Below are 21,845 nucleotides of genomic sequence, written 5' to 3'. Positions count from 1 at the left end.
TCTGAGTGTTTGTGAGTTACAGACATACACATCTGTGCACCAGCATTTGGGCTCCGTAATATGTTGTTTTTTCTGTGTTCAAATGAGACAGCTGGCTCACGTCTAAACAAGACATTTCCAGGTGCACCTACTCAGACTCCGTTGTGTCTTGCAGTTCTCTTTGTCTGACACTTCTGTCTTTTATGGGCAGCCTTGACAAAAGTACGCCCGTTTGATCACAAACTCTTCAGGGCGTGTTCGCTACATGAGGTGAATCCAGGCGCCTCCCCTTCTTGTGTTTTGTACCCTCCTACTTGTTTTTTTTTTACACCAGCAGTGTGATAGTAGAGAATAGGGGGGGTGGGTGCTTGTGAGGATGGGGGTGTAACTGTACCCCCTCAGATGGAGTAAGTGGGCTGGGTTCACTGGGGTCTGGAGAGGGGGAGGGACGTCGAAAGAGAGAGAGACAGACAGATGTAAAAGAATGAACAGCTCCAAGCGGCAGAGTTGCTATGGCTACGGGGGAAACGGATGAATGAATGACATCACAGTGGCGGGGAGGTGAGAGAGTGTGAAATTGATTTGGTGGCGGAGCACGGGGAGGCGTCTCTCGTCGGGTTTTCGTCGGGGCAGACACATTTCTCTCTCCTCCGTACCCTGGTGTCTCCTGTGGACGCGCTCTCACCGGTAAGGCTCCGCTTTTCTCTATTTCATCATCAGAGTGAAGGCTGATTTTTTTTTTTAAGATAACGGTGAGTCTATACGAGATTTTTCACTCTGATAACTGTCTTCGGGTCTTGACAACATGTGAGACGGCAATAGAGAGAGGATATGTGTGTGTTAATGTGCATGGATGTCATGTGTTGCTCCCGGCGTGCCACTGGGAATGAAAGGAAAGGCAGATGTGCCGTGCAGTTGTCGCGGGTCTATATATATACACAGCATGAGATGCTTAGTGTGGAAGAATGTGTGTTTCTGGTTGGGAATGAACAGCTGATTGTGCGGTGAGATCCTCGCTACAACGAAGTGTCTGTGTACAGGTTGTCACACTTTAGGGCTGTACTTGATCGTGTATCTGTTGTGATTATGTTTAAGTGTGTTAGAGAGAGGCGCGCTATCTTGTACGACGTTGTTGTCAAGCAACTTGGTGTGCTGATGCCCCTCTCCACAGGGAGATCGAAGCACATGGTCAGTCATTGAACGGCACCCTTGGAGCTGGTAAAGTCTCGCTAAAGAACACTTCAGCAGGGAAGCTGTTTGAGTGTGAACCTGGCTCTCTGGTTTAAATGACGGTTTAACTTTGCTGTGCACCACCCTGCTGTGAGTTCATGGGCAAAGCCCGTGCCATTCATCTGGCTGGGTGATTAATTACAGTGTTGACCTGCGTTGACCCCTGAGGGACAAACGGCCAGAATTGAAAGGTGGGTGCTAGAGGTCACAGCAAAGCCAATCAGAATCCTTCCCTTTGGCAAGCATCCAGGACGGGGGAACAGATTACATCAGGGATCAAAGGATCCAAAATTTAGGCTAGATTTGGAAACTATAATCCATTACTACTAGCACTATCAACTGGTCTACAGATCTGTTGGGACGCACCCTGTCTCACAGTGTGGAGGAGAATTTCGGATGATGGTTGGTTTCACATCTCTTCATGGCTAGTGGCTACCATCAAGGCCACACTGTTGTTGAGCAGAGCATTCAAGATCCAAGGACACTGTACTACAGTCTGCAGGCAATCTAGTATTCCTCTGTGGCAGGTATATGTGAACAGTAGGGCTTGGATGATGATGGGATGATTTTAAGTATTGCGATTCTACAAGTACTGCATTTTGATATTACGATTTATTGCACTAGACCATGGTAAAAAGTTGAATGATACACCCCCCTAGTGAACAGTGCTGTCTGTTTGGTTCAAGGGAGAATATATGAAGAGATACATTTGAATTTGCATCATTTAGCTGCTGTTCCTAACTAGACTATTCTGTTCAGAAAATCACAGCAGTCAAGTACAAAATATAAAGGTAAAGGCCCTGTATGCTTATGGCTGATAAATGTTGGCGTTAAGGCAGACATTTTAGTTTTAAAAACAGCAGGTGAAATGTTATAGTTTACTTTAGTTCCCAAGTCCACATTGTGGTGTGTTGCAAGGTAGAGTTTAGTGAAGCAGTTGATGCTGTGAAGGCGTCTTTGAGAAGGAGTGAGATGCCAGAATTCCAGCTGTCGAGCTTCAGCTCAAGGTAGGCTCAGGGCATCAATTATGAATAGGTAGGGGATGAATACATGAGGCTATTTCAGAGAGTTTAATTTGAAAGTGAGGAAAAATATCCCCGCCAGGTATAGGAAACTGCACTGTAGGTGTGGGTCACTGTGTTTTTTGTGTGTTAAATGTGTTTTTTGTGTGTGCAAAGTCTTTTTATACACACACACATCAGGCATACTAGTTGGCTTGTTGCATGTATTGTGAGGAGAAATCGGGGTAGACATTAAAGGGCTCCAGTACAGACAATACAAAGCAGTGCTGGCATGTCTTTTAAGACAGCTAGCTGAGTGAATGGCTGCAAGTCTGCCAGCCTTTTGGATGGCATGGTTGGGGGCACAAGTGGGTCAGTACTGTAGAGCCACTCTAGCTCCAATCGCTCTTTATCTCCGCTCTGAGAACAGAACTGCCCTGTAGCACAGCGCTACCCAACATAGTGTTTTTTCAGTGTTGTAAGTAAATCATCTGAAGTTGAATCTAAGCCACTCCACTCTGGGCCTCTGATACTTTATCCTTCAGTTCACTCTGTGCCCCTCTCGATCACTGTTCATGACTACTGGAAAAGAGGAGGCGTTTCAACGAGGTTGCTTAGCGCCATGATGAGTTGTGTGTGTATTTGTGAGTGTGTGTGTGTGTGCGTAGTCAGTCATTCCTCCATATCAGCTGGTTGGCAACGCTGTGGTCCGATATGGTGACTGGTACTGTACACAAACACTCCCACATTTAAACATGCCCACATACACAGACTGTGTGGAGGGTTTTGGCATGAAGGTCTACCTTATGAGTTATACAGAGACTTGATTATAAGTTAAAATTGTTTCATCAGTAACTTTCATTTTACTGTATACTGTATTGTTGAAAGACAACAAGTTTTAGTGGAGCATCATGATTGCTGGCTGGTAGCAGGGCTATGTGGCCATACTCTGACATATGAACTCAGTGACATGGACAGTTCTCTTACAGATTAACGGACTAACACTCTCTCTTCCTCACTCTGTCTATCCCTCTCTGTCTTTGGCTTGTAATCTCTATTCTATCTGTGTTTTTCTGTTTTTCTTATGGTACCCTTCACTGCAGGACTTTTTACAGGAGCCTCGGGGGCTTTTTTAGGACTTTTGAAGTCGGGATGTCACGAGAACTGATACTTCGATACCAAGTCAATGCCAAAATTCTGAAAACGTGACGATACTCGTTTTTATACAGTACCGCAGCTACCGGGGATCAGGGCTCAAGACTAAAGGTGTCCTGGGGACAATAGAACATTTCTCTGCAGGGCTGACCTGAATGCTTCGAAGCTTCGACCGTTGCCATGGTAATAAACCTCCAAATCAGTATATCTATATATATATATATACAGTATATATATATATAGACATAGACATAGCATATATATAGCATTTCATCATGAAATAGCCATCTGAATAAAGGCTTTTTATTTTTTGCCAGAAGAGTGCCTTGGACTCCCCCCTTTTTTAACCTTTGTGTACCCCACCAAAGAGCACCTTCATCACACTGATTTGAACTTCCGAGCACTCTGGACTTTTTCCCTTTTTTAATTATTATTAGTTATGCTCAGACACATATCGCTGTTTCTTGTGTGTAGAGGTGTGTGTGTGTACAGTAATGTGGCAGCAGCACTGTTTCGGGCACTGAAACAGGGGAGACAGACTGACAGAAGAACATGTCTGCGCCACACCGTGCCGCAAAGCGAAGCTTCGAATACCTCCGAATATTACTCACCGAAGCTTCGAAGCCCAAAAAACGGTATTCGGTACAGCCCTATTTCTCTGATAATGATACATTGTGAACAACAAATCTGTGTTGAAATCGGCAGGAGGAGAGCTAGTAACCTTAGCTGTTAGCAGCCAGTGGGCAGCACAGTCATGCTTGGCTAAATAACGGAGCTAACAGCAACGGTTAACGGAGGTTACATTGAGTTACATTATGATGCAAGCTCTATTCAGTAAAAATGACTATTGGGCGAAGGTAAATCATACTGTTATCATGATGTGTTCAAATGTTATCTTGTAAGAGGCGGATCATCAGGGATTAACAATAAATTCACAAAAAACTGTATGCAAACGGTAATAAAGGAGTGTACGTTGAAGTACATGGGATTTATTGTTTAGTTTTTGTTTTTTATCGTGGTATCGAATTGGGTAGCAAGAATCGTGGAATTTCACTAGTATTGGTATCGACTACTACATTTCTGGTATCGTGACATCCCTATTCTGGTTAACATTTTATGGTTTATCTGCAATCAGCTAACGTGCGTGTGAATTAGAGTTGCAAACCGGGATTTGAGATCCGTTATTTCACAGGAAGTTTGACCAGAATCTACTCCTGGGATATTTAGCATGTGTGTGTGCTTGAATGTCTATTTGAGCATTGAGTGTTCATGTAGTGGGGACTGTCCTATGTCCTGAAACAACAATGCTTTTTCCTCACTAAACAGTGTCAGGAGTAACAATTTTCGGGTGAGAAGTGCAGTAGCATGCATGGCAGAGGAAAAGAGCGATCAGAGACATACAAAGACAGACAGGGCTTGAATACACTGTCCTGCATGTTTATGTCACAAGTGTAGCAATTGCATCATCTGTTTGAACTACCTCAGTCTTTGCTCTATTTTTGTTCGTAGGCTGTAGTTCTTGACCCCTAAACAGCATTCTCCTCCTTCCTTCTTACAGGACAGGACAGGACAGGAACTGTTGGGCTGGAGTCTGCCTCAATAAATGTTTAATTCATTGAGTGTAATGTAATCTTATGGTTACTGTTGAGTTATGAGAGAGTGACAAAATTGACCTCTCTTTGTTACAATGCAGTTCTGTACTAAAGCAGACAAATAACTGAAAAAAAACTGAGCAGATTTCTATTTCTCCAGAGACAGATGTCTCCCTTTTTCTCCCCTTTCTTCACAGCAGCTTTCTAAAATCTAATTTAGACATCACCCAGTCATGGAACATTAGATTATGGAGAATGATAAATGACTCTGTGCTGTTGTCTCGCTTGTACAAAAAGTGTGCCTCAAACAAATCTGTCACTTTTTAATATTTTATCAGCCCGTTGCTGCTTTTCTCAGTTGTTCAGACGTGAAAATGCACAAAAGGGAGTTTGCAAAAGTTAGTTCCTGGGACTGTTTGGTTGAAAAGGGCCATTAAAATGTCTCTCACTGTCACGCTTTGCTTTTAACGATATGTCTCCGCTCCTTTGCGTACTTTCCTGTTTTTGATTTGCAGTAGTTTGTCAAGACTTTGTGTCTTTTCCAGTAGGCTACAGAATAACTGACCTTGCATGAAATTGAACAATCGTTGATGACACTGATGACACCAAATGTCCGTATACTTGCTGTGTTTGCCTTGAGATCTGTTTGTTTAATGACTTTTATAAACCAGATGGGAGAATTTGCAAATTGTGGGGATTACAGTGAGATAGGAAACTCTTTGTTTTGCATGTTGGGTTTTGTTACAATTCAGCAAATCCAGCTACAAACTAGACCATTTTGCCGAAGGAAACACAGCAATCTTCTTTAATCCCACTTCTAGATCCACAATAAAATAATACCTGAATATCTGCATACATCTCAACATTTCATTTCATGTAGAATGTCCTATTTTAAAGTAGTCACAATTTGCAAATGAAGGCGCTATAAAGTTGTTTTCTTCAAATCATTACACTCAAACCTAATTATTGTTACACTGATAATTTCTTTCTCTTCCTACTCTCTCCTCACTTTCTACCGTTTTGCATCACCCTATAAGTATCTCGGCTTTGCCAAGAAAAGAACAAACAGCTGGTTAAATTGTACATCTTAAGGAGTGTGTGCAAAGTACAGCATGTGTGTGTTTGTGCACACGTGCTCACATACACAGCAGGTATTTTAGGGAACATTGGTACTTGAATTTGAGCAGCTGTGAGCGTGGCATGATAACATAAGCAGAACGGTGATGTGGGTTACGAGTTAGACCCAACTGTTCGTGCTTCTGTTAGCTCACGGTGAGTCACTAATACAGTGTGTGTCAGGCAGCGGTCATGGTTTTCACTCTTAGTCAGCCGAGAACAGAACAAGGCGAGTAGAGGACGCCGGCGCCTCTGTTGCCGAGTGGCGCTTCAGTTGGGAGCTTCTCACATGCGGGACTGTGCTGCGCTTTTGTTTGTCTGGTTATTGATTGTCTCTCGCTGAAGCTCGCAGCCATCCTTTATGTTCCCATGTTGTCCATTGTGCCAGCTGCTTGGTGCTAGGAGCTAGGGGAGAGGGTAGTAAAGGAGAGACAAAGGCCGAGAGAGAGAGAGAGAGAGAGATGGACTCGCTTCCAGTTTGTGGGATTTTGGGGTTGACGAGTGGAGGGGAGGTGGTGATTTAGAGGGAGAAGCAGAAACATAATTATAGGCAGAAAGTGAGGCATTCAGCGCGGGGACGTGTGAGGGGAGAGAAACTGGCTCATAAGTTATTAATTGTTATAGCTCCCCTCTGTCTCTCACTGCCTTTGTCCTCTACTAATTTACTTCATTTGTCTGTCAGATCGTCCTGACTCGGACAGATTTTTCACTTTACCCCCTCCTCTCTCATGATTCCATCATGTCCTTTTCTTTCTCCCCACGGCCAGCGGTGATAATGAGCTGAATCAGTCTGCCAATGCTCCATTTGTAGCAGTCTACCGACTTGAGGATGCTACAGATGTTACCTCTCTGTCCTTCCCTCACCTCTTCTTCCTCCCAGCAGTTCATTCTAGTCCAGCCAATCTATGCCACAATATAGGAATGAATAATAAAGTTATAACACACTATAATTATATAAGTCTGTCTCTTGATCACTCTGTTAGGATCATATCCCCTCTTCAAAACTAGAAAGTGGGGCAGATAGGCAAACCAATTGTGCATTTTATTGACTAAAGCATGAAAGTTTCAGCATATAATCTATATAACCCAAGGTTTTATTTCAGACACCCCTTGGGGTGAAACTTCCCCCCAAGTTATTACTTACATTAAGGCAATACGTTTTGTATTACAAGTTTTCAGAATTTTTATGTTAAAATATGCAAATGAGGCATTATCTTATTAAATATGTGCTAATGTGCATACATTTCCAGAACAGAAATCTGAATATAAAGCCAGGTTCAAAATTCTTGTTTCAGTGCTGTTTGAGTCAAAGGTTTTTACAGAGGGAATTTTGGATATCTCTCTTTATCACTCCATAATTCAGAAAATACTGTCGACAGCCATAAAAAAAACCAATTTTGCCATGTTTTAAGGAATACAATTATGTATAAATCAGGCTATGGATGATATATGAATGTAAAAAACCTTCAGAATATAGATAGGAATGAAACTGGAAAGTTTGGTGTATGTAAGTGCTACTTTTTTTTCAAGATTTGGATTGTAAAATTCACTACATTTAGCGAGATACTACAGTTGAACAGGGTAAGAAGGATGAATTATCTAGTCCTTCTGTTTCTTTGCTATAGAGAATATAGAGAATCTTGGTAGTTGATGCTTTTTGTCTTGATTGTCAGGTTGTATGACAATCTTCCAAGGTGAGATAATCCCAGTTGATGATTAGGGAGCTTTTCACCACATTTAAGTGTGTAATATTTACCAGACTGATCTGCCTGACAGCCATCCTTTGTTGTTGCTCTAAGTGTACACACGTGTTTGATATGACTGGAGCTGAATGACAGACCGATGGGCCTGGCACACGTGATGGACAGGCTGTTCAAAGGCAGATTGATGATCTTGCCACACCTGGTGGATGGAAACAAACAAACTTGCTCCAGAAGGAAAGAATATTATTAAGATCTTATTTGCAATGGTCCTTACAAGCAGGAAAAAGCCTGTGACTGTTAGGGTAGGGTATCGTTTGATATTTTTCAAAACTATTGCCAATATTATACATGAGTTTTTTTGACCAATAACAAAACATTACTTTTTTCAATACTTTTTTGTTTTTTTTAACAAAATAGTTTTTTTCATTTAAGAAAAGAAGCCAAACTACTAAAATGTTAAATATTGTCTTAACACATGGAGCCATAAAAAAAATGTTGCCTGAATAGAATACAGTCTGAATTTGGCAAATTTATCATTTAATTCAGGAACTATCTGATCAAAGCATAAGGAAACAAGAGTAGAAAGGTATTTGATGCCAGTCTTTTGTACTTGATGCTAGGTTTCGATACTCTGTGCTACAGACACATTTCTGTAGGCACCAAAAAAAAGTAGTGAGGTTAAATATGCAGCCATTGGTGACTGTAGGACAATGTGTACCTGCACACAATTCCAGGAGATTGAGCATAGTGTCACTTTGCAGCAAAAGGATTCACAAGTATCACTTGTTTGTACTCTTTCCGTTGGAAACAAATGGAGCAAAGGGGACATCGCCTGCCGTGTAACAGGCCCATAAAGCAGATTTATGAGGAGGAAATGTGTCACTCTGCAGCCATGCCTGTTCGATCACTGCCTGTGAACTGTTGAAAGCAACACTTGGCTTGTTAACAGCTGTCTGTGACTGAGCCACACTGGGCAAAACTACGATATCACCTTTGTACAGAAGGCTGGTATTTACGTGAATGCCATTCCTACCTTCATCTCTCCACCTAATGTCCATCATGTTTTACCACTAATGCATTTAATATGTTTTCCAATAATGGTAGTGACTCAACACGGTGACGGGCTGAGCTGTAGCAGGAGAGGAGAGACTCCAGTGGGCTGAATGTTGTTTTATTTCTTCTCTGGATTTATAAGTAGACAGTTGTTGCTATATAAACTAATATTGTGTCAAAGCTTATAACAATAAGTTGTTTGTGAGCCTGTCTGCCTCAGAATGGCCGTAAACTACATAATGCAGCTTTAATTACCATCTATATGGACTTGAGCAAGGTACATAAACCTCTGTTTGATTCAGTGGAGTTGCTCGGTGCTCTGCAGCATCATGCAGAGAAGCATTTAAATCCTCCCCTGCAGGCAATGAGCCACCTTGGAATTGACCAATATAGCTGCTAGGCTATTAACTAGTATTATGAATATTAAATATAGTAATCCCTGCTGTTCAATTTAAACCTGGACTGAGCTGCTGATTTGGAGGGAAAAATGGTTGGATTACAATATAATCCAGCCAAAAGGGTGATACCCAGATTATAAATAGATTTCACACACAGAGGTCTCTGCACTTAAAGAAAACTGTGTTTATAGTTTTTTTTTTTATGTAATTCAGCAATTTTGATTAATGTGATCAAATATCCAAGTAGGGTTGGGCGATATGTTAAAATTTACCAACCGGTCACAGTCAATTGACACTATATTTGCGTGTCGGTGCGGCGCCTCCCGATGTTTGAGTGGCGGAGCATCGTAAAACAAACTTCATTCAAACTTGACAGAAACAAAACTCACCAAAACCGTCTTGGTTAGTCTTTCTACTTTTCCAACACTCACCAACTCTGGTTCTGGTTCGAAATAAACCCCTTATTTCACCGAGTTAGATGTGAAAATGTGCTGGCTCTACGCACTGTTTTTCCACGCTGCCTCTCTTTGCCCGCTGAGCAGCTCTCGTTCTTCGGAGGCAGACCATTTAATTAGCAAAATAAAATGACAGAAATCACCTAAAAAATTGCCCCGCCCGAAAAAAACAGCAACCGGAGATGGACTCAGCCAGTCGCCGATAGCCGTTATATTCATCCAATCGCCCTACATCCAAGTGAGTTGCAGCACTGCAAATTCCCTTATGCTGTTTACTGCAGGGAGAAAGTCAAGAATATAAGAGCAAAGTTAAAAATATAATTTACTTGCAGTGGACAAATCTAAACTTTTGCTTCAGTCAGTTTATTACACCTAAATGTCCTCTTGTGTGTGATGCTAGTTTCTGTCTCGTTCCTGCTGTCCATGCTTGTGTTTGTGCCTGTGTGTATGCTAGAAGCTACTATTAGTGTATATTGCCTTCTAGTATCCTGAATCCTTCTCCTGAATTGAAGTTGCCAGTTTGTGCTCTACCAGACAGATGACAGAGAGAATGTGGATGGAAGAAGCTGCTGTGCATTAAATTAACATATGAATCAATTATTCTTCTTTTTTGCCTTTCTAAGGAGCATTGTATGCTTGGATAGTACACCTCTCTCTCACAGCCTGGAAGGAAATATAATTCCATTAATACATCTGTCATCGTAACTGAAGCAAAAAACAACAAAACAGTATTTTATATACTAAAGCACACACACATATGCATGTACAAACACACAGACACCTGTGCACACTTGCACTTGTAAAACACTGCCTAAGAACAGGAGGGGAAGCAACACTAAATCAACCTTCTAATCTTGTGTAACAACCAGGTGGGACAACAGCTGATGCAAAACTACATCAGCACGTCACTCCCAAAACCTCAACAGCGTGTCAAGAAAAGCGGCGAGACATCAGTACCATACAGCAGGCAGAGGGCCAATCTGTCTTAACCACACAGACATTCGATTGAATACATAGCACACTTAAACAGGACACACCTTTAAATTCAGCTGCCATCTGAATGTTGTTGGTGTTTGCATCACCAAAGGATATTTGTTCAGTGTTTAGACGACCATTTCAGCTGCATTTGGTCATAAATATTTGATTCTTACATTTAGTTCTTGCACATTTTCTTCTCTTCTTTCCTCAGCAGCAAGAAAATATCCACCAGGGTGTAACTCATCGTGTAGACCGTCTGTCAACAGCCACACTATAAAACCCAGTTATTACATCATTTAACATATGCTGTAACTAATCCTCCAAAACAACAATCGTGTGGCTAAAAAGATGTGGTAAAACAAATTACAATACTTTTGTGTGTTTTAAGGTAAGCTTACAAGGAAGAGGCCATAATAATAATAATAACTTACAAGTCTTTTAAGTCTGAAAATACTCAGGCGTGGGATGACTCATTCAGTTTAATACCATACGTTATGGTGTTGTGTAATGAATGATTCAGTGCATTGCCTGAGAATATGCCTTACAGTCGCATTTCCAATTAGTTAAAACCTAAAAAATATAGAAAAATCTCACATAAAGAAATAAACACTGGGCCATTTCAGAGTGTTTCGTCAGTAGCATAATTAATAGAAACAACAACCGTGCAATTGGCAATGTAACAATAAAACCCAACGTAGTGACAAAAACACAAGCTGTCACCACAGTTTAACAACCATAGCACTGTGTGTTGTGGCAGATTTTACACAATACACATGGTATGTTAAAAAATTCAGTGTGTATTTAAAGGAGAACCTTGTGGTGAACAACATGATAGAATATATATACGGTAATGTTGTGCTCCTAAAATCAACAAACTAAGTGTAAGTGCTGCTGGAAAATAGCCACAGGACAATCAAAGTACTTTGACCATGCATGCAGGTATAGAGGAGAGGGGTTGAGACAACAGGAGGCAGGGGGAGATAACGTAAATAGAAAGGCACTGGATTAACCTGAAGAGTGTGTGCGTGTGTGAGTGAGACAGAGAGTTCCTCATTAACAAGAGATTGTAATCACATGGTCTTACAGTCCATTGGGACTTGAGGTATTCTTGTTTCTGGTAAATGCACTGCTTGATTGCTCAAAAAGCTTTATTGTGTGTGTGTGTGTGTGTGTGTGTGCGTGTGTGTGTGTGTGTGTCAGTGGATGCAGGTGCACATGTTCCAACCAGTACACACAAGGTCTTTATTTGCATGGCAACTATAACTATAAAGCAATACATAATACATGCAAATAGTATTCCAAATTTTAAATTTGGCTGGTAACATAAATAAATATTTATTTGTGTAAATATATCACATTTGATGAATAATTAATCCAAAGAGATCTCTTGTCATATATAATGCATCACCCCCCCCCCCCCCCTGAAACTTTCCAAGTGCCTTTGGCTTTGCCGTAATTGGGAACATTTCCTGCGTCAGACATCCCGCATTATTAGCGTCGGTGAAACAGATCGCATGCAAGCTGAGCATATGCCCACACTCTAGGGTGGTGTAACCATAGAAATCACATTGAGTCATAGTATTATTGACTGACACCTGAGGGTGATGATGACAGAATGACAGCTGTGTCAAAGAGAATGAAATTTGTCATCTCCAGTGGGACAAAAGCTGTTATGAGAGTTTGTCATTAGTGCTGTATGGAGGCAGGGAGGCACAATCTACCAGCTACCATTCACAGCATTCATTCTGATACTAAAGAAACGGAATGGAATAATGTATTAATATATATATAATGAATCCCTTCTCTCTATTATGTATCCATATTTTCTTCACTGTACCTGCACTCTTTGTGTACCTCAAGGTTTTAGGTGCTTGACCTAATTGTAGCTGTAGAGAGGTAGAAATGAGTACGATGAGACCCGTCTCCAACCCATTATCCTTTCTCTGTTACACCAGCGATGACTTTTCCTTCTAGCGGGTTGTCTCACATTGAGACCTTGTGTTACCTTTTGTCCCAAAGCTCCAGCACATCACCACCACCGCTCCTCTGATACAGCATGTTACTTGTCTATGGCTGCAGGCACAGATTTTGCACGAGCCCGTTAATGCTTCGCGACATTCGGATGAAAAAAAGTGTGACATTTTCTTGTCAGATCCACTGCTGTGAGGTCTGGATGTCACGGGTAAAGTGTCAATGGGTAAAGTAGTCATTGTGTTATCCTTGACCAAAAAATACCACGCTTACACGGCTGCTGTGGTTGTCTGCTTGTGCAAACAATGACTTATTTAGTAGACGGCATAGTGCAATCTTTGCAAGCATTCGGACTCTGCATGCATACACACACACAAACCTGGCATCTTGCTTTTACTCAGGTAGATGTTGGAGTAGTTGTTCCGCCAGTGTTTTGCTGAAGATGCAGCGAGTTGCTTCTGTGACCTGATTTCCTATGACAGGAATTACTCGAGCATTTCAGTCTGACGCACACATACACACACACACACACACACATCCATCTCCCAGTCTCTGCCTTCCTCTCGTTCCCTTTCAAGTTTCCTCTGCCGCTCCTTTCCGTTCAATACCCTCACAAACATCACCTGCTTCTCACGTCCTTTTATCCCATCTCCACATGCCCGTGTTTTGACAGCAGTGGGAGATATAACAGCTCAAAAAAACGCCCTCAGAAAGTGCAGCACGCTATATAACCTGCAGATGTGTGAGCGCCATGGCACAGATTTCTGCAATGTGTGTCACAATCCTGCTTTAGTCACACACTGCACACCTCGTTAAGCTGTTTTACACTCATCTATATATTGTGTGTGTGTGTGTGTGCAGTCTCTCTTGCTATCTCACTTTATCTTTTTCTCTTTAGTCTGCTGTTCTTTCCCCGCTCCTCTCTCCTCCTCCCTCGCTCATCCTCACCTTCTCACCCTTCGTCGTGCAAATCCTCATTTCGATGCAAGGCTTTGGTATTCATATATGCAAATCAGCCTTAAAGCACAAAGTCATAGAGATTGCCCCACTGACACCGCAAGCACACAGTGCAAGTTGCATCACTTCACAGTCTGTGTGTGTGCTGGAGCATGATAAACTCATGATACAGTGTGTTTTAATGTACTGGTCTAAAGCCCTACCATTCTAGTAAACTAATCTGTAGTTAATTTGTGGCCAGTTTAAGACCGTTGATGAGCACTTAACCTGCCACCGCACCAAAAGCCGCACTGCAGCAGCTTCTCTTTCTCTCTCTCTCTCTCTCTTTAGCTCTCCTTCTATCCAATTTAACACTCTCTCTCTCCCCGTCTCTCGCCATCTCTTGCTTATTTTTCTTTCTCTTGCTCCCCCTGCTGTATCTGCATTTCCTCAGTTTTCCATTCCTATCTCCATCCTTCTGTTTTCTCCAATGACCTCCCTTGCTCTCTCTCTTAATCGCTCTCTCTGTTATATCTACAATATAAGGAGGCACAATTACTCCCACCCCCATCCTTTTCCCCCCCCTTTTTGGCTGAGAAGGTAGAGGATAGTCCACAGAGGTGTTCATCCTTATGAGTCACTGCGTATGTGTGTGTGTATGTGTGATAGAAGGAGACCGGGAGGGGTGTGTGTGAGGAGGTGAAGAGCATTGCGTCATCGGGGGTGTGTTGAGCTGGAGGTGGGCTGAGCCGGCTGTCAGTCAGTGACGCGAGCGGAGCACGTGCGTCGGTCATGGCTGGTGTGCGGCGGTTATCTGGCTGTAGGCGAAGAGAGCTAGAAACAGTCGCAGCTCCCCTTGCCGACGGGTTGACGGAGGGAGTGAATGTCTGTGCGAGTGTGTGTGTGTGTGTGTGTGTGTGTGTGATTGTGTGTGAGTCTGGGTCTGTGTGCATGTAGATGCTGCATGAGCTGCAACCGGAGCTACTGCCGTTGCTGCTGCTGGTGAATAATGCAGACAAGGGAACGGAGTTTGGATAGCATGCAGGGAGCGAGATTAATAATGCATCCCGCCGGGTTACGAGCGCTGCATTAGTTAGTTCTGCTGGGACCTGTAGCTGCCTACTGTCTGCCTGCCTGCTTGACTTACTGACTCCCCGCCTACCTTTCTGCCTGCCTGCCAACCTTTCTACCTGACTGACGGACTGTCTGACTCAGTCAGAAAATGTCTCACTACCATTTCATCAAATGCTGTAAGTAGCCATTCACCATCTCTTTCTGTGCATGCAAGAGTGGGTGTGTGCCTGTTGTATCAGCACTTGCTATATATGCAGGGTGTCATTAAACTGTATGAGTTTACATGCTTAAGAATTCTGATCACCAGCTGCCGACAAAGCAGCACAAGCTAAACTTCAAATGTGTTCCTTTGGGTGTGTGTGTGTGTGTGTGTGTGTGTGTGTGTGTGTGCACACGCAGTAAGTGGGTGTGTGAGCTTGCTGCAGAGAGCTGCTGCAGATGTGTGAAGTTGACCGGTGAATGCGGCAGGTGCTGGCAGAGGGACAGAAAGATGAAATGGAGCCATAAAGACACAGATCCCACAAGCGTCTGGCATATTCCTAACACAGTGACAGACTGACAGAGAGAGAAAGTCCTTTCAGAGAGAGAGACGGACAGATGGAGAGAAACTGAGGGTGATTTAGAGGAGCGTTGCAGAGGAGAGGAGGGGAGGGAATGGCAGGATTGGGAAATGTGAAGGAGGTGAGGATGACATATGAGGAATGCGGCCAAGTGGTGCGAAGAATGATGAGCAGACTCAGGGAGGAATGAGGGAGAGTGATGCTGATGTTTGAAAGGTGATGGCAAGGAAGGAAGGAAGGAAGGAAGGAAAGAGGAGAAAAATGAGGTGATGCATGCTACCATAAAGTGTCTCTGAGAACCCTACCTGTCTCACCCCCAAATCTCTCCCTACTACATACATCTGTCTATATCCTGCACATTTATGGTGTCTGCAGTCTGTGGGTGTGTGTGTGTGTGTGTTCGTGCACATGTTTGTGTGCTATTTTCTAATTTACAAGCTCCTGCAGTGCTGCCAGTGTTATTAGCTGCAGCCAGCATGGGATGTTCCACATTCAATCAATAACTGATAGCCTGGTGATGGGATGGCAGAAGAAGAAAGCTACTGCTTTCTAATCCCTCCCTCTCTCTCTCTCTCTCTCTCTCTCTCTCTCTCTCTTCTTTTTCTGTCTCTCCATTCACTCCATCTCTCTCAGATTCATTCAGCCCTGTTTCCCATTAGACTCAGCTCTTCTGTTCTTCCCCTCTCTCATTCACATTTCATCTGGCATTCATCGCACAGCAGCAAACGCCAGTGTTATTTTTATATGACTATTCCGAGCAGACAATATGTCATAGTTTTTTGCAAATGTTAAAATGAAGTAGGAATGTGTTGATGTGAATCTACACACTGTTTTCATTTGAAAAATGGAAATTCAAGTATTTATTGACCGAGGGTAAATTATTATTGATCTCTGCTGTCAGTGTTTGCCATATTTGATGTTTTCATCTGAAAACAGAACACAAAGAAAATGCTCTTGGGAATGCTCTGATACACCAACCAATAATTGTATATTAACAACACATTCAGCCACATTACATACAGCAACACACAGCCGGTCATGGCAAGTCATGAGGGACAGATTTTATAGTCGCAACATTTAGTGCCACGGGTGAACTGCTGTGTAGTTAACGTGAACCTTTTAGCACGCTTAGCATACATCATTATTTATTTAGACAAGTGCATTTGTTTCACTTAATGTTGATTTACGTCAGGGTGTTCAGCTGTTCTTGATCATTTTTTTTTTAATCTAATGGATATCCATCTACTACATACTGTACTGTACATACCTAAATGTCTTGTGAGTGACTCATGTCTGCATCTATATGCCACGTTATGTGACGTCTGTCATGTGCAGGGAGTTTATGGGTTGATGTGACTGACTGTAGCCTTGAATGCCTGTACAGTAGATGATATATGAGGTCTTACAGAGTGTGAAGGATATGGCCAAACCACGGAAGACTTGACCGTCACAAAGTCAAGGCAGAGATGGAGACATACAGTTCACCATATCCACATTGTGTGTGGTGAAACAGAAAGAGCTAGTGTGCTTTATGCATGTGCGTGTATGTAAGTACATATAGCCTAAACCTCCAGGAGTGGTGACTAGTTCTGCACTTCATACCCTGCAGTGAGCTACTGTCTGTGTCCGCAAAAGATAGATCAGGGCAACATATATCAGTGCACCCTCTCTTATAGGTGTCATAGACGGAACACAGACCACAACTACTGCAAGTCACATATCAAAATGGGCTGAGTAGAAGAGAGTGGAAGAAAAAAGGAGGCAATAACAGGGGAGTGAGGAAGCCGGACTGTGGAGAGATGGAGTGGTATGATATTGGAAAAGGCAGTAGGTTGTTTGTGTGTTTGTATGTGTGCGTTTGCTCAATGTGTGCAGCCAAGTCCCTAAAATAAAATACAGTTGAAGCAGACACCTGGCATGAACAGTATAATAATGACCCCCCCCCCTTGTCTGGAACCTGAACACAAAAGAACCTTTTTTACATGTCTAACCGGAGCAGATGGCACTGGTGTATTGTGCAGGAGGTGTGTGTATGTGTGGCAAACCGGCGTGGAGGGGGCAGGTGTTTGAATAAATGTGTAGATGTGAGGGAGGCAGCACCTCCATTTATCTGCCTGAATAGCTTTGTCTCTACCCGATAAGGATCTAGTCCAAACACACCTCCGCCCCTACAGAGGAGAAATGGCAGTCAACTATATGAAGTAGACACAAAGTAGCAACAGTCCTCCAACGGCCAGTCAAGGCCATCATTTATTGTTGTGTTGCTTTTCACTCCTGGATGTTAAACACTGTTCAGATGCGTGCCACTCTGTGGATATGTAAAGAGATGAAAAGAGATGGTAAAGCAGTGAGAAAGAGACAGGGACATGTATTACAAAGTTGTCCCACTAAAAATACTTTCCACTTGACGAACAGACTGACTTGTGCTCAGTCACCCTAGAGAGATGACATAGAGAACCACTGGAGATCAGTGGAGAGACAAAGATACTCCAAGGAGGGGGATACTTTAAACATAAATGGGCCCTAAAGAACGAGAGCAACAAAGTTGAGTTTGATAAAAGAAGGAATGAGATATAGAGACAACATGGGCTAGAGACGGACGAGTTGGTGAGTCAGAAAGAAAAACACACACTACTTCTGCAAATACATCATCCTCCTCCTCATTTTACTTGTCCTCTGGGCCGGCTGTGACCTGAATTTGTCACATTATTAAGGCTATAAATGCCGGATTGATGCACATACATTTACTTAAACCCCACCATATGTAATAGGTTTTTTTTTGTGTGTGTGTCTCTTGATTTTTACCTGAGCACACTTGTGGTGTGTTCCAATACTACCATACCATTTTGAATGGCAGGAAAAGATGTAGCACTGTATTCCCCAATGATAGTATGTCAAATGCTATATCCCCAAAAAATACCAGGATGTCCTACTGCATCCAGTCAGATTTTGCCAGAATGCTTTTCTGGCTGTTCCGACCCACAATCCTCTGCGCTGCACATCGACTGAGCCGCCTGCACAGACAGATGACAGCCTGATGACAGCTCATTGACAGATATCACATGCATGAGCAAGTCAAAGTTCAAGGCGCAATGTTATGACAAAGTAGTATCTTCCAGTTGTATGCGTCCTGCATGCAACGGTGCATACTTTGTAAGGGCAGCTGCAGTGTGTGCTAAAAGTCCTCATCCTCATCCTCATCTGCAACCGCTTATCCCGTTAGGGGTCGCGGGGGGGCTGGAGCCGATCCCAGCCGACATTGGGCGAAGGCGGGGTACACCCTGGACAGGTCGCCAGTCCATCACAGGGCTGTGTGCTAAAAGTAAAAAAAGAAAAAGAAAAGTCTGCAATTTGGAACGCAGCCTCAGTGAAACTCATTCCGAGCCCACCGACTGCACAAGCACTGTACATCCTAATCATCCAGGCAGACCATAATAGGTTCAGCAGCTGCCTGGGATGAGATCTGTTTGGCTACGTTCCACCGAGAGAGATTATGCGGAGTCAGGAGAATCGCTGGGACAAGAGAGACAACACACAAAAATGCTGTGATGTTTCTTTCAACTCACCCTGCAGCTAAATAGACAAATATGCTAAATGGCTGCCCACACAGACCTGCAAGCATACATACATGCATGCACACAAAACAATAACACATTTAAACACAGTTCTGCCTGGAGATGAAACTGACAGCGTTAGCATGTTTTATCACTTAGATATGGTCTCATTGGCTCAGCATCAAAGTGTTTTAGAGTATATGGACTGCAGTGTGGTCACTGATTCACCGGATTGTCTTCCTCACTCTGAGGATGGACAACTCGCCACCAGAGCGACTGAAAGTGAAAACAAATAATGCCTGAATCAATTACTTTTGCATTTCGTTTTTTCTGACACTAAAGATCATTGTCCTTCTCTTTCTCTTTTTGCTCACCAGGTTGTTTCCAGCTATGTAATGTCTTTCGTCAGAACATGGAGATAGACCAGTGTCTGCTGGAGTCTCTCCCCATTGGCCAGCGCCAGCGGCTGGTCAGGAGGATGCGCTGCGATCAAATACGGGCGTACTACGAGAGGGAAAAGAGCCTACAGCGACAGCAAGGTGGAATCAAGGTTCGAGCGCCGCCCGGCCACCGCAAGAAGCACCGCGTCCGCTTCAGCCTCGCCGACGTCATACAGGATGCCATCATTCGCCATGACGACAAAGAAGGTGGGTGCATTTATGAGTAGGGGTGTCAGTCGATTTGACTTTTGGTTTGACTTTCGATTTTAAGGCCACTATTCTATTCAATTTTCGATTTTAAACATGCCATTGTTGGACTATGGTGTCTTGATTCGTAAAGATCAACAGATCGTTGGTTTGATGTCATTTACACTTTCAAATTCTTTTTTAAAAAGAGAACTGAACTCTTTTGAACTCTTTCTGAATTTTTATTTAGAAAGTGTTTCATAAATAAGACTACAACAGTCTACAATATAAAAAGCTGCATCTTTTCAATATCAGTATCTGTGTGATCCACCTCAGTACAGAATCATTACAAAAACAAAACATAAATCCTTCTGCAGTGCATTAAAAGTGTGCCGTAGTCTACAAAAATACTGTTTTGATGTCATTTACTGTTGCATTTGTTTCTCTCTACTGATGGCTGTTTGTCACTGAGGGCGGAGGCGGAGCTTTGGACATAGTCTGTGAGCGAAGCAGAGAGACGGCACTATGCCATCCCGCTAGCTTGTTGCTTGTTGCAAAATCCACTGCTCTGATTCAACAATGTTGAGCTGAAAAAACGCGCATGTAGGCTGTGGTGTTGTGTCTGAAGATGCAGTGACTTAATGTTAAACCAAGTAGGAGTAGAAGAGCTATGATGAGTAAGAAAACTGAATAACTCAATTTACCAAAATCCGCTAGCTGCTAGCCTAATTCATGCAGTGTAAAATGCCACAGGCATGCAGGAAGTGCCCTGAGTATTATAGCAACAGGGACAGCCCACATGCCTACCTAGTCCCGAGTGCTGGACTGAGTAGTTTAAGTTTGCTGTTTTGTGTTCCAAAATGCAAATGTTACTGTACTTTTGTTATTGTTTGTAATGTAATGTGTCATGGTGGCTTATGTTGGTAATTGTGATATTTTGCTGGTTTATCGTTGCGATGGCTGTTACATCTCTTGAATACAGCTATAGTTTCTCTCCAGCGCCTGCAAGCAGGCAGGGTGGAGAAAAAAAATAAATAATCGTCGATCCTATTTTTGATTTCGATGGTCGAGATCGGAAGCTAATTTCGAAATCTTGACACCCCTATGTATGAGGGTTTATGTCTGTTTATGGTTTGGTGAAAAGGTTGTAGCGTGTGGATGTGTACAAAGTAAGTGGGCCAAAACAGTGCTTCTGACCGCCGGTCACACAATTTGTTCCGCTGGAATCTGTCCACTCGACTGCGGAAAAGAGAGTGAAGCTTTTATCCAGATACAAACTGCTCTCAAGGACAAAAATTCCTTTTGCAGAGATGATAACGTCCGCTGTTGAGAGCAAAACAGTGATTCCACAGAATGGCAGTCACTTTTCGTTGGACTCTAGGTAAAGAGTCTGCTCTGTTCAGTGGCAGTGATAAGGAGGTTTGAAATATTTTTCAATGATAAACAAATGCCAAAAGTAAAGGAAACATATAGCACAGCTTTTTGGTTTGTGGCTGGACCTGGCTGTTTCATGGTTTCATGTGTGTTTTCACATTTGTAACACAAACATAAAGTAATGCATCAAAACAAATATTATCATGTTGAAATATTAGCCCAGGGATAATGAATACTGGGCATTGTTTCAACCATTCAGTTTATTTGTTTCAAACAAACGGGAGCTTGCTTATTTTGGGTGTACTTGGAATGATTTTGTTTTCTATAAATAAAGATGGCATTGAAGATAATGCTAGTCAAAATACATGAACTGGAGCATTTATCTACTGTCAATTGGGCAAAAGGAGTATGAGAGCTTTCCTCGGGAACTCAGTAAATCATATCTCCCCTCAGGCCTCGGCTCTAAGCAGGACTGCAGCCTGCTTGTCTCCCAGTAAAGACACACTTAGGCACTTAGAACTCAGGCTGAGATCAGATGGTCAATGAACTCATAAGATTCAACAGGTCCTCACACTTTACTCTAAAGGGCATTGATTTGTTTTTGTCCAACCTCACCTTCTTTCTTTTTGGATATGCCAGTCATTTACCAGTCGTTTACCCAGCTGTCCGGGTGTATCTGTGTCAGTCTTACCAGCAGTCTTTGCAGGTCACTGTGTTAATCTCTGCTCTCTGGCTGCCAATGAGGTTCAGCTGGGGTCTGTGTGGGAGCAGCTGGTGTGCCATTGCAACAGCCAGACTGAAACCAGGGTTCCTTGGCTTGGCATGAATCAGATCTGCTAACCCCTATGCCTAACGCCTACCTACCAACCAGGCGCCGCCACCATGGCACCGAACTGGTGCGAGGCTGACGTTTGCATTGTAATGGGAAGGCCTCCTGACGGCAGCCCCCCGCATGAGTGACAGATTCACTTCTAACAGACTCCTTGAGTCAAGGGACTGCTTGAAAGCTTTAGGATCCATTTATGTTACCCTGTGTTGGCCTGTCTTGTTCTTCTGTCAGTAGTGCATTGTCTATCTCTTTGCGAGTGGA

At 42.9% G+C, this 21,845-nt stretch overlaps 1 protein-coding gene across 5 annotated transcripts in view; it reads left to right on the top strand.

Moving 5' to 3' along the window:
* myo16 (myosin XVI) overlaps window positions 1-21,845 on the top strand; it is a 120,301-nt gene that overhangs the window by 9,695 nt on the left and 88,761 nt on the right. For 2 of the 5 annotated variants that reach the window (XR_012597127.1, XM_074659053.1), the window contains exons 1-2: window positions 14,323-14,817; window positions 19,133-19,402. Coding sequence is in view for 4 of the 5 variants with exons in the window: in XM_074659053.1 (XP_074515154.1) it covers window positions 14,790-14,817; window positions 19,133-19,402 (298 nt within the window). In the remaining variant the exon portion in view is untranslated. Of the gene's footprint in view, window positions 1-431; window positions 667-14,322; window positions 14,818-19,132; window positions 19,403-21,845 lie in introns of those variants that run through there. The other 3 variants (XM_074659055.1, XM_074659054.1, XM_074659056.1) reach the window with 3 other exon arrangements.

This window comes from Sebastes fasciatus, chromosome 14, assembly GCF_043250625.1.
Source record: "Sebastes fasciatus isolate fSebFas1 chromosome 14, fSebFas1.pri, whole genome shotgun sequence".
Classification (NCBI taxonomy): Eukaryota; Metazoa; Chordata; class Actinopteri; order Perciformes; family Sebastidae; genus Sebastes; species Sebastes fasciatus.
The sequence above is the reverse complement of the archived record's forward strand: the minus strand, read 5'-3'. Positions and strand labels throughout refer to the sequence as shown.